Source organism: Prinia subflava, chromosome Z, assembly GCF_021018805.1.
Source record: "Prinia subflava isolate CZ2003 ecotype Zambia chromosome Z, Cam_Psub_1.2, whole genome shotgun sequence".
NCBI classification, from domain to species: Eukaryota; Metazoa; Chordata; class Aves; order Passeriformes; family Cisticolidae; genus Prinia; species Prinia subflava.
This window is the reverse complement of record NC_086283.1, coordinates 89,700,860-89,714,733: the sequence shown is the minus strand read 5'-3', so window position 1 is coordinate 89,714,733 and position 13,874 is coordinate 89,700,860. Positions and strand designations below refer to the sequence as shown.

The 13,874-nt window shown below is 36.7% G+C and overlaps 1 protein-coding gene across 1 annotated transcript in view; it reads right to left on the bottom strand.

Annotated features, from left to right (window-relative positions):
* The window catches only part of ITGA1 (integrin subunit alpha 1), a 71,578-nt gene that overhangs the window by 33,709 nt on the left and 23,995 nt on the right, over window positions 1-13,874 (bottom strand). Inside the window, exons 2-6 of the mRNA XM_063421968.1 lie at window positions 8,471-8,591; window positions 6,248-6,360; window positions 5,209-5,297; window positions 5,004-5,118; window positions 4,211-4,338 (exon numbers count right to left, since the gene is read on the bottom strand). Of these exons, the coding sequence (XP_063278038.1) occupies window positions 4,211-4,338; window positions 5,004-5,118; window positions 5,209-5,297; window positions 6,248-6,360; window positions 8,471-8,591 (566 nt within the window). The remainder of the gene's footprint in view (window positions 1-4,210; window positions 4,339-5,003; window positions 5,119-5,208; window positions 5,298-6,247; window positions 6,361-8,470; window positions 8,592-13,874) is intronic.

Below are 13,874 nucleotides of genomic sequence, written 5' to 3'. Positions count from 1 at the left end.
TAACGGCTTAAGAATTCCAGTGCCATGCACCAATTGTAGTCAGAGACTATAGTATGCTGGGAAGCTGTTTGGTGTGGATTCATGGCTCATTCTCTGAAGCTTTTGAGGTACCAATAATGAAATAATCTATTGACTGCTGCCAGTGTGAAAGGCACCTGCCAGCCTTTCACTATCCTAGAGACCCATGTTGGTGCTGTAATTTTGCTAAAAAAAGATTACAGGCTGACATTGAGTTGTATCATTTCCTGTTTGAAAGGAAATGTCCATGATCACAGCAAGTACACATTTTGAGCATTTCCTTCTCAGGAAGTGAATGGGAAGAACATCTGAGTCTGTAAACTGCACAGTGTAGCATAGCTTGTAAATCAGGAAGGAAGGGGGGCATGTGGTTATCTTACGGGATACAATTGTCATGTGCGACCCTTCCTTAGCACTAGCTTAGAAAACACTGATCATCAAGCTCTACATATTCTGTGGCATCAAAGATGAATCTCAATGAAAGGTAACAAGAAACCTCTGAGAAAATGCTGCTAGGCCCCATGTTCCAGTCTCCTACAGGATCACAGAATGATTGCCATGTAAAATTAGAGTTATATTCCATTAGACAGCAATGAAGGTTTGAACTTTTGTACCCTTTTCATCTTATGAAAACCTAAAAGTGGTACATCTACATGATGCAAATGTGCCTTTATGGGGCTCCAGCAAGCCTGTAAGAATGATGCTTACAGGCATTGTACATTTTGATTTGCCTGTTTAATTTATATCTGGAAAATGCAATACTACTACACTTACGGACATAATTCTGCTCTACTCCAGAGAACCTATTATTTTTCCCAGCATTACTAACCATAATCTATTGAACATTCTTGTAATTCTTAAGTTTATGTTCCCTTCCCTAGCATTCCATGGCTTTTAAATTACACAAGGGAATAATTCTTTAATTGTCCCCAGTTCCTGTGAAAAGTGTTGTACAAGAGAACATCGAGTGATGCACTGTTCTACTTTGGAACAAAGCAGTTCTCAGGGCTACGATTTATTGTTGTCCTGTAAGTGAATACAGACCCTTATTTGGAAAGTACATACCAGTTTTCCCCATAAACTTTCAAGCTAATCAATGTGACAAAACCCAACAACTAAAATAACAAAATCAAAGGAGAACCATTTGGTACATGAAATCATGTTATGGTTTTCAGCATTGGGATATGAAGAGAAATCAGAAATATTTTTGGATGTACTAATACTTAATGTAAAAGAAAAGCAGAGATGCTTTAGAAAGCATTGATGGATAATATCTTTTTTATAAGGAGATTTTTTGAAGACATCTGAACAAACAAACAAACAAATTAATTCTCCCATGTTTTGTTTACTTCAAGCCACAAATTACTTGTAAACTCTTGCAAAAACCTTTCTTCATCCTTAATCTTTGTAATACCTCTTAACTATACTTTTGTTTCTTCGGAAGACAAAATAATTGTAAGGTATGATGTGGCATGACTCATTAGTGTACTGATACAGTCCCTTTGGACACAGGGTAAGGTACAGGCCAAACATTTATAACTGCCATCATATATTAATGTAAAAATAGAAATGGTCTGAAGATTTCTGAAGGCCTTTCCAGAGTAGCTTTAAAGCTAGAATTGAACTTATTCAAGTCTTTTTCTTTCTCTTTTGAGATAAATCCACAGAAAGTAACTCATATGTAAATGATTTTAAAAAGTACCCCTCCATCATAAAAAGATAATTATCTCCACAACAAAAATGTTAAAAATGAGGCAAAAAAGGCCAAGAGAAATATTTTGATTCTGTTCCTACTTCTACTATTTCTACATAATTCCTCCCTCTTTTTCCACTTTTCTATCATCACTTTCCATTTACTTCTTTTATCCCAAAACTCAAGATATGCAGCTTAATCATCAGTATGGTGTTGTAGATTATCTGGAGAAGAGAAAGAGGAAGTGAAGGAAAAAAAAATACCATAAACTTTGACTTTCTGCATCTGAGCCTTCAGGCTTTCATTTCCAAATCTGTCAAACATGGGACACTGAGTAATTTCTCTTGACTTGCTACAAGTCTAAGGACCATTGTTCATGGAGGAGGTAAGTGGGAAAAAAAAAAAAAGTAAAATCTCAAAAGCCTCTAATCAAAACACAGTTTTGAACAAGTCACACCCAATCTGCTAAGGAGTTATTCTGTAATCACCTCATTCCTTTCCTGTGCAAAACAATCTTAAGTCAGTGAAAGTCCACTGATCTCTACATGCTCAGTAATACAAAATTAAATTGGAGAAATCAATTTAAACAGACAAAAAGTAAGTTATTGTTCCTAGGCTTCTCTTCTGGGCTCCCAGAGGAGAGGGGATAAATAAGCCTTCTCTGTTGTTTCTCCTTTCCCCTATCGTATAGTCATTTAAACATTTTTTTTCTGAGAAAGCAGACAGTATTTGGGGTGGACAGAGAATAAACTCATCACTAACTTCAGATGCACCAGGGTTCCCAAGAAAGGGGCTCAGAGCAGAGGAGAGCAGAGAGATGAGATGTGTTCTGGTGAAGGAGAAGGTAAGAGGGACCGAAAAAATTCCACTGAGCTTTTGTTGTCCATTTCCTGTTTTTCAGCCTCTCTCCTCCTTATCCCATTCTTATCTGCCTCTCAAATGTTTCTGCTCTGTAGCAACCAGATGCCAAAGCTGACGCCTTCAAGAGAATGTGTGTATGTGTGAGAAGAGAGGTAGCTGTGGCAAGCTGTGGGCACAAGGGATTTTGTAGGTGGAGATGGGAGGCTGCTGGAGTGCAGGCCAGGAAGGGACCTTTTGTGCATGAGCTGAGGCACACAGACGAGGCAGTATTCCAAAACTGAACATAACAGAGGTGTGGCATTGCAGAAATTTAGGAGTTGCTGGGTGAGGAAGAAGAGTGAGGGCGCAGTAGAGTTGATTCCCCTTTGTACCACTCCCATGAAGACCTTTGGGCAGAAACAGTGATGATTTCCATGCAGCCAATGCGCCATACTGGGAAGTTCAGATTTAAGTATTTTAAAATGGCACATGTTGAGTAATCATCTGTTTAAGGTAACAGAAATATTTTTTTCCTTTCTGCTGAATTTGACAAAGGGTTTTTCCTTCTTCCTCACAATATCTGAAGAAAAGTGTGTTTAAAATAACAGGATATGATTGCGAAATTGACAGTTTATAAGTTATTTTATTAGCCAGTGTTCAGTATAGACAACAGTGGACCTGGGTGGTAACTTGAAAATCCAAATTAAAATTGGAAAATTATGGGAGTAATACTCTCTGCAGAGAGAGGTATCTTTTACATGTTCCTACAGTCTCCTTTGTGAAGGCAGGAGCTGAATGTTAGGAGCTAACTCAAAATTGCAAAACTGCGTGTAGCATATAATTTATTACAGGCGATCCTGGAAAATCCTTGATTTTAGGAAAATAAAGAAAAGAATCGAAGAAACAGTTTCTTCTCTTGCTGTTAATAAAGCTTTTTGTGTTAATATGTATCCCAGAGTCAATGTTTCCCCCTTCCCAGAGTTCTTTTAGAACTGATATTTACATAATCTGTTCAGCAGCCTGTGGGACATATGCCAGATCCTCGAGGGGGTAATTGGTCGTAGCTCCATTAATCCTGATGGAACTGCACTGATTTATAGCAGCTGGGAATTTGGCCCTCTCCACTTATTATATAAATGAAGCTTCTGCCATTAATAACACGCAGCTAAACAGCCACTCGTTAATTAGGATCTCAAGGTTTAAAAGCTGCATGCCCAATGTTCCACAGTACTAAGAACACTGCTCCAAAAAGCTTACAATCAAAGGCTGTCCAAACCACGCATGTGAGCTTCAGAAGAGCAGAAATGACCTTTGTGCAGTCAAGTACAAAGGAAGACAAGAAGGGGCTGTGGAGAGGAAGGAAGTGGGAAAGGACAGTGTTCAAGCAGCCTCACTTAATGCACTTAACTTTTGTCTCTAGGTTAGAAAGTTAGTTTCTCCAGACTGCCCTGAGCAGTGGGGGGAGGGTTAGTCTTCCTGACATTGCAGCTTGATGACTGAGTACTGACTTAGTTGTGGTTTCAGCTATTTTGCTTTAGTATCCTGCTGCTCTAAGTTCTTGGAATTGAAGAGGTCCATAGATGACACTATTATACCATTTCCTGTAAATTGTTTTTTTCCTCTCAAATTAAAAAAACCATAAAATATCTACCATGTTACCTGTGTTTGCTGAGGACCTATATCCATGTTTCTCAGGAGGCTGTTCAGAAAGTCTGTGACGCTCTCCCATGGATAAATGCTGTTGGACCCATCAAGGACTATGACGATGTCCAACTGGGTTTTACACTCTGCAATACAAATTGCCACTTAAGAATTTACAGTAACAAGGATCAGACTTATCTCACAGCTCCAGCTACTTTTGTCATTAGTAACAAATGTATATCCTTGTGCAGTGGGGTTGAACTGACATCTTTGATGCCAACTATCACTCTTCAACTTTTGCACTGTATTTCACATTGGCCTGGGTTCCCTTTACCAGGAAGGGGTTTTCTTGTGAGCAGAAATTTAAAAATGGAAGAAGACCACATAACTGGAGTATTAACCAGTGACCCCCTACCTTCTTCAACGTCCATCTATTCTTCTACAGTTTTCCAAAGGAGTAGGTCTTTTGAGATTTGTATGTATATTACTAAGCTGGGTTTGTATTAGGTCGCAATATGCCGTCATTATTTAAAAGGAGTCTTTTGGCCATAAGTTAAAAACATAACCAACTATTTTTAGCAATTGTGTTTGGATGTTACATAGCACTGTAATGATTGTTTATACTGAGATAAATTCCAAAAGTAGGAAGAATTTAGGTTATATACGGACAATGAAAACATTTACTTAACTTGGTAATGCTGGTAGCTAAGTTAAGCAGTTCATTTTTTTCAGTATGCCTATGTGTATACATTTGTCTTGTTTGGCACTATTTATTTTTGGACTCACAGGAAAATTCCTGTGGCATGCATACCTTGCACAGACGGAGCAATGGCCTCAACAGTTTCAAAAGTGGAGCTGACATTAGAACAAACTCCAGTTGTGTAATGCAAACGTCCACATTTATAAGCATAAAGTGGTCCACATGCCTTTAAAAAAATGAAAAAGAGTGAAATGTTTTTGTTATGATACCCGAGAAAAAAACAGACTTTCAAAATTAGCAAGAAGTCCTTTCTTACCAGAAACCCTCCTTTTGGGTTAGTCACTAAGGTTGTTCCAAGAGTCATGTTTTCTTTTACTTCCACAACATTAGGAACTGAAGTAGAAGCTATAAATAGATTAAAATGTTAAGCATTTGGGAACATGAAAACAAAATGTTAAATTATATATCCCCTAGTATGGAGCTTCCAGCTTCTAAAATAAAACCCAGACTGACACTGGTTTCATCAAATATTTTAGCACCCTTCCCCCTCTTTCTTCAATTGCAACAATCAAGAAAAAATTCTGAGACTGGCTCTTATCCCAGAAAATTTGTCTGGGTTGCTGTCTGAAATAGTTTCCTTGAACCGCAAGAAAAGAAAAAAAGTAAAAATAACAGCACAATGAAAACAAGATATTACTACGCACAGAGTTTTGTTAATTAGGAAAAAAAGTCATTTTTCACCTTGTCTCGCTATGACTGACTTAATAGCTTTCCTATTTGTTACTATTATATTACTGATATTTAGGTTTTCAAGGAACACAAGGAGATTAAAAAATGTCACAACAGGTATATTTAGTGAACTTCATATTAAACAGGAATTTCCTTCCAGGTACATCTGGTATCTCTTGACTTGACCATGAAAACTATTAATATTTACCTTTGGCATATGAAGACCCATCAGCCCAGTTACATTTTCATCAAAAGCTTACTGATGGCATTACAAAGGTTCTTGGCTTCAGAGAGCTTTGGAAAGGGTAATCCATGAAATTATGATCCAAGACCTTCCTGGCTTAATGGCCAGGACTGCCAACCACAGTCAATTAATGTCAATCATAAAAAAAAAAATTGATAACACAACCACATACCCATTCTAAAATTATGAGCATGTTTTCCACAGGATAGTGAGAAGCCTTAAAGTAAGATTATTTTTAATGTTACAAACACAACTTTCTTCACTTTTAGCTCTGGAGCCCCAAGAAAATTTTCACTAGAAAAACATTTCTAATGCATAAAAATCTCCTAAGATCTGACCTCTATTACTCCTCCACATGACACAGCTTTATTTGCTTTCATACCTGGTAAGTTCAGTTTTGTGCAGGGTGATGGGCTCTCCCTTCCTACAGGGCATTTGTAGACATCGCCTGTTCTTTTCTCAGGTTGGCCAACTAGTGGTGAACCAATAAGTACCCTGCAAATTAAATAAGTTATCTGAAATGTCTTCTTTCTAACAAGGCACAAAAGTCAGCAAATAAAGCTTGCAGAGAGAACACACCTACAGCAAGCTCCACACTAGTAGTATAGGATGGAGAAACAGAAAAATATTTTATTATACCAGTTCAGATCAGTTCAGATGCAAGAGAAATAATAAGGACATGAAAAGGAAATGTGCCTGTATATCCAATTACAGAATAGAATAACATTTTAAAAAATTCCAGAGGAAAATAAAAGCAATACAGGTGGGTAGATGACAAGTCTTAGAAGTAATACAGAAGGAAATATATACTTTATTTAATATGTTCTTGATCTTTACAAGATCTTAGATGAAAATCTATTTTCGATGCTCAGAGACCAAATGCCAAAGGAGAAGCTCACAAGCACCCAGAGGAAGAATCTAATCTTAAATAATGTGGAGCAGCATTGTAAAAGTAATGTAAATGTTTTCCCTTTCATTAATAATAAAAAAAAAGGTTATTACATGAAATTTCAAACTTGTAAAATGCAGAGAAGCTGAATGTGCCTGACATCCCCTGGGAGGTGATAAATGGTCATCAGGTTCATGCCCCTGTGCGGTTCCTTTCTCAGAAAGAAAGAGCCCTGTGAAGAGTGTTACATGATCTGAAAAGGTATTTTATTTTGTCTTTTTGCATGAGGGAATCCCTCAGTTATTGAGAAACAGCTGCAGTCAGGTATAGAGACCCTTTGTTACTGGAAAGCTCCACTGGTGTCCTACAGGTAGCATCACAGCAGTAGAAAAATACTCTCAAGGTTGCTTTGTATAATTTTAACTACCAGTTTACACATTTTCTCCTTTAAATACTGAGGTGCTGAAAGCTTGACAACTCACAGGAGCTCTGCAGTTCAATTTCAGAGATGTCCAGATCAAGCACACTAGTTTATATTGCTGTCTGGCTACTGGTAGAGTCACCATTTCCAGCTCATACTATTGTTTGCTTTTGAAAGGTTTCAGGGCTGTTTACAACAATACAGCTTACTTTGCAAAATCCCAGCTCCTAGAATGGATTCCATTTCCTGAAGGTCTAAATTAGCTCGGAGAAGGTCATTATTCTTATTCTCTCACGACCCTTATACAAACATGTATTTAAACATCCTACAACTGCAGCAGTCAAGAACTAGCACGTTCAAAAGCAGGCTCTGTGGTTTCATTTCTCTGAGCACTGTGCTGCAGTGGTGGCCAGGCTCTCAGAGTGATGGCTCACCACAGAACAGTCTGGCCTGGCTGTCACACAGCCTCCTGCTGCCTGTCACTCCTGCGTGCCCACAGGAGTCCCTGGGTTTACAAGAATTAATGAAAAAGCTCTGGGAAAACCAGAGCCAGCTGCAAAGAATGATAGAGATCTCTTTTCCCAAACCTTTTACCATGCAATTGTTATTTCTGTGCTCCAGCCCAGTCGTTAACCTCTGGGGTTTAACAAGGGAAAAGCATAGGCAGGTGTTTATCAAATAACCAAGAAGCAATGATATGAGTGAGCATGCCAAAATACAGCCTCTGCTTAGAACAACAGGAAGGAAAAGAGAGGTTCAGATAAAGGCTCCAGGTCCCAAATGCAAACATATTACCAGTTGTAAGGCATACTTAGCCCTCCAAAAGAGAAGGCAAGGGAGTACTCTACTAATTAATATTTTGACAGGTAGATCTTCCAACCAACTGAGTTAAAAAAACCGTGACAGAAAACTTTTAAAAAAAACACCTAATGCAGATTATTTAGGTAAAACAGGAGTAATTTCATTGCAATTACATTGTAATTGCAGAAGGAAAAGGTAAAGATTTCATTTGGTAAATGGAAAAAACAGAGCTCAGGCAAAACACAGCTCAGGTCCATCAACGAGGGAATTTACCCATTTTGTGAACGCATTTATGTCTCTGAAGAGATAAGTGGAAGTACACACGTGGGGGTTTTCTCTCTCCCAGTCTTTCCAGATTTCCTAAGGACTGTGCATAAGTTTAAGAAATATGCCTGACAGAATCTGACCAAAACTTGAAAATAAAAGTACAGCACCTGAGTCACTGAATAACTGATAATTCGGAGTGTTCAGTTTAAAAAAGAAAAAGAGCTTACCATTTCCCTTCCTCATTTTCATACTGTTGGACTGTGTACCCAAACATGTCTTCCAGGGGCCCACTGAAGGTCAGTGCATTTTTCACGTCAACATTGGAAGTGCAAACAAGGTGAAAGAGAGCTTTAAAAAAAAAATTAAAAAATTAGTATGTAGCAGTACAAATAAATCCAAATACTTCCAAGAAATCAAGTTTCCGTTATGACCTAATGAAAGGTACAAGATGTTGAAAATGGCATTTGGGGCACACATATCACAGCTTGTAAGAGATTTAAAACATACTTCCTTATATATAGATACACAACTAAATTCAGAGTTATTAGCAACTGGACTTCTGTACGCAAAACATATTTTTCAAACTCCCACCACTCATTCTAAAATCAATTCCAATGGCAGTAAGTAAAACATTATCACCTTTAAGAATAAATAACTTTTTAGTTATTTGTTTAGTTTAGTTTAGTTATTCTTCTAGCTCTGTCATTTCTGAAGCAAGAATTTAACACAAAATGTTCCTTCCCTCATTCAAGTAAGTTCTAGTTTATCTAAACTGAGAAATAACTCATTTTTAACAGATTTTTTTTTGCATAAAAACCACACAGGAAAAGAATCACAAAATCTTTCAGATGTATTTAATTTAATATACCTTAGAGAAAAAAAAAGCATATAGTTTTCTCTTAATTCCTGTAAACCATTTATGTTTGGAAAATAATAAAATAAATTTTCTATGCAACAATATGCTGATCTCCATAGTACCTATATGTGATTATGTGCATAACTCTGATCCTTGTGCATTTAGAAAAAGTTGGAATACAATGGTGACCTTGGACTATGCAGAGATCAGTCAAGGCAGTGAATGCTTCTTCTGACTGATTTCCCATACTCTAAAGGTCAGTAACCATCATCAAGGAAAATACTGCAGAAATTTGACTTCATGGCAAGGAAATTTTGAGATAAAGGGTAAAAATCCAGCTTGAAATGAAACTATAACAAACTGCAAGGCTCATTAAGAAGCAAAAAGCACTATTTATATATATATATAAGACTATTTATCTTTTTATTAACAATTTCTTATAATGATCTCTTCCATCTTTGTTCTGTAAATCAGTTTCAAAAGTAACCACTGACTCTGCTGCTGCAGAGCTGTATATTTAATTCACAACAGTAAAAAATCAGGTGAATTTGTAGAACATTGAGACTGCTTAAAACCACAAATATTCACAAATTTAATTTAATTTTAAAAAAGCATTTCATGATCATTTGCTGACACTTAACATTTACATAAAAATACCCAATTACCCAATACTTGCTGGATGTCAAAGCATCTCAATAATGTCCAGTTACTAAAACACATCTGTATTACTCACTATTGAGTTGACAAAGTTCTCATGGAAAGCTTGTTACTATAATTAAGCTCCCTAGTGGTCAATGCTAATCTGTCTCTCTCAGCATCTTATTTCCTGTGTAATGCAGTAAAATTATCACAGAAGACCATTTGTCATTTAGTAGGTATTTCCAGTTTCACTGGACAGCAAAAAAAGGAAAAGTTTAATTTGTGTTATTTTAGTTTTTCTTCCTCCAGTCAGAGTCAGGAAATATAAAGAAGTGAAAAAAACTAAAACAGAGATTAGTTCTTCGGAAAATACTCATTGCAAGTGATAAGAAAAAGTTAATCATTGACACTCTGATAGGAAATAATTTGTTGGAAAATAATTTTGTCTCCCTTAAACATTTACGCTTAAAGAAATTCTGCTATGCCTGTTCATGTGCAACAGGCATTTTGCTCCCCTACTCTCGGTCATTCAAGTATAATTAAAATGAACAAACCCCAGTTTTAGGAATTCAGTCATGTTATCACTAGGTCAAGTCTTCTTTTGTTAAATTCCAGTAAAGACTGGAATTTACTACTTAAAGAGTAAAAAAAATAGTTATTATTACTTTTCAAGCCATATAAGGGATTGTGACTGTGTTATTTACACTCACAATCTACCTCCTAGACATTGAAACATTACTAATGAGTCACCTGCTAAAGTAACTAGGTTCATTATTCAGTTCAAGAAGAAATGTAGAAGCAAAATATATCCTTGTCAGCTTCTCTCTTAATGATCTGCAGAAGTCTGTTCATTTTAGCCTCTGGACAAGAAGGACAGAACATCATTCCAGGGTTCTTTAGAGGCATACCCTTCCCCTTTCTCGCCTTATAACGATGTCCAACATGTATCTTGATATGAAATACCAATGCCACAAATGCCAGCCCATTTGCTTTCTCCTAGAGCAGACAAAGGTTGCATGTGCACCCTCTACTCCGTTCACTTCACCATGATACCCTCCACCATCATTTTATCATCTGCTGACAGAGGAGGAGTTTCATCACTGTGATGTAGTGTTGACAGCTATGGATTTTTACTCGTAGTCATCACAGGAAATGGTCTTGGAAGTTTCTGAATTGGTTATGTAACATTCACAAATTCCATAATTTTAATGCATGGGTTTCTGATTCTGATAGTTGTAACAGCTGAAAATACAGAATGCTAATAAGTAAAGCAGAAGATGAATAAAAGATGCCAGCTATTTACTACCAACCACCCAAATCCTCATGCTTACGAGTGAGGTCAAATTAGAATCTGTGGGAAATGGATTTGTAGAGAATTTTCAAAGCCTGACAGAAGGCTCACATAATATGCATTTGTATGCAAACTTTGAGATAAGAAATGCTGGCTTAAAAATGTCATGGAATACGATGGGCATTGTTGAAAAACAAATGGAACTAGAAATATATTTCAAAGGAAGGCCTTGCAAAGAAAACTAGATACTCTGAAGAAATAGAACTATGAAAGGTGCATTGTAGTAGGACCCACGAGGAGTAATTTAAGATGACTGGCTTTAAGGCACTAGCAGCATTGTCTAGCAAAAGCTGATAAAGCAAGAAATGCTTATCATGTATTGTAATTAAGAAACAGTTAGCTTCTGACTCTGATGGTGTGAATTTTAACACCTGTATTGTCTCACCCTTCATGTGAGACTGAAAATAGAATAAAAGTTTTTAAAAATGCCTCTCAGTTGTTCCATCTCTGAGTCAGAAAATAGCGTAATCTGACAAGAATCAATGATAATAAGGCTTTCTTCTAAAAACATAAAGCTAGAGTAACCACAAGAAGCTAGATGGGCCACAATAGTCAGAAATAAAACTGTGGTGGTGACTCCATACAGCAGAACAAACCTGTAGACGTTGTTGGCAAAGAATATTTTGGAAGCTAAATGTAATGAGCTCAGTGGGGAGCTGAATAACTCAGTGGAAGACAAAACCACCAGTTTACAACCCACACAGAATGCACATCTGGCTCAGGAAATCCCTTTAGTTGGAGACACTTGGAAACTGGAAGAGGAACGTTACATATGCGTGGTTACTTTTTGCCAGTAGCTATCAGCTTACATGTACTCCTGCAGACATGATTCTGGACAAAACACGACCCTGATTTCATCCAGTATGGCTGTGCTCTTGCTCTCCCATCTTCCCCTTCTATCTTAGCCAAAAGTCAGATGCTTTGAAGTTTGACTTCATACACAAACTGTTTGGCATATTTTAATATGCAAATGTACTGAATGGCCTTCTCTGTCGTCTATGTGCTTTGAAACATCATGAGCATAATGTTTTTGTATTGAAGTTAGGGTCATGATGAGCAGTGTAAAATTAACTTACAAATAATTAATATATTTAAAGGTAGCCTACTGCATTTCCCACAGATCCTGTAAAAGGAAATCTAACAAGACAAAGAGATGTTCAAATCTGTAGATGGCAAATAAAAAAGTGGAGTTTACAGTGACCTACATTACACATCTAGCTAGCAATAATCTGTTGATTTATGGCAACTTGGCTTTCATGCTTTATTTCATTTTTAGTAGAGAGAGCAATGTACACAGGAGCTAACGATTCAGAACATTTACAAATATTAGTGATTGTGACTGTGAAAATTATATTATTAATAATATCTAGCTTGAATCCTTTCAAACTTCCAATTTGTCTCTAATATGTCATGCATTCTCTATTTCTAGCTAACATGTGTATGATTTAAGAAGAGTATTGGCAGAAGCAGTGGAAAAAGGAGAACTATAGGGAAGTTGGAGAGGATTCTCTTCAGAATTATGGGAATTAAGGAGAAAAAGAATTCTTTCATAACGCACATAGTATTTGAATTAATCACAAATAATGCAGGTAAACTAAGATTTTGAAGTATTTCATGTTGTGTTAATGAATGACTGTGAACTGACCAAATACGACTGACACGGTTCAGAAATGCAGAGTACAAAAGTTTATCAAAGGTTAAAACTGAAGTTCCAGTTTTATCTTCATGTTCTACAAGAAAGGAGGCACTGCAGAAAACCTGGGACAGTGTCCCTTTCACTGCTGATTTACACTGAGCAGAACACGAGCTGATGCATGTGCCATTCTTTGCTTAGCACAGCTTGTACCTATACATGAAAGCTTAACACTCAGTCACCAAGACGACAACACAAATATTATTTCTATTACAAACCTGGAGTAGTAGCTCATACTTGTCCAGTAGCCACTAATAAATTCTTTTCTGTTTAATTTAATGAGTTCTTTTAACTAAACGTTTGTGCTGTCTGGATAGTCATTCTACCTCCAAACCATGCAAAGCCAGATTTTTCTGGGACTTGTTCACAAGCATATTGCCTGGCTGGCCACTCTAACCTTACAAACACAGAATCAGCACCCTTATTTTCCTAAAAAGATGGATATAAACATAACCCATACTGTAGAACAAAGCCTAACACCTGGTTCTATCTATGAAAAATAAATCACCACAAATCACCCACAATAAATGACACCATGAAGACCAACTTAGACAAAAGAAGAGAATAAATTGAGTTAGGATATTTTAACTGTGTATGGTCTGTGGCAAATAACAATTGCATCATCTATAAATAGAGATTATCCTGAGAAATACAAATGTTTTCTTTCAAAAACAGGAAAGGACAAATTCATATTCAGCATTGGACAAGGCTAACACATTGGCTGTGCACTATTTCTCCCTGCCAGCATGTGGTCAAAAAGTTATTTTTGTTTCATTTCACAGTAATTACTGCTACAGCACTTCAGATGATTTTATCAAGTCATCTGCATTTTGCAGGTGACTGAAACAAAGCATCTCTACGTGCACTAAGGAGCACACCAAAACAAGTAGAAATGTTTTTCATAAGTATGCACAATTGGAAAACATTGGGAAATTAAAAAAAAAAGGAAAGTTAAAAAAATAAGACTGCCTACATCCTGGAATATGAGAGAGAATGCAGAAATTTAAGTTGAAGGCTAAAATAAGTTTAAAATGCTTTAAGAGGTTTTTATATATTTAGATATATTGGAAAATAAATTAAAAGAAAAAATGC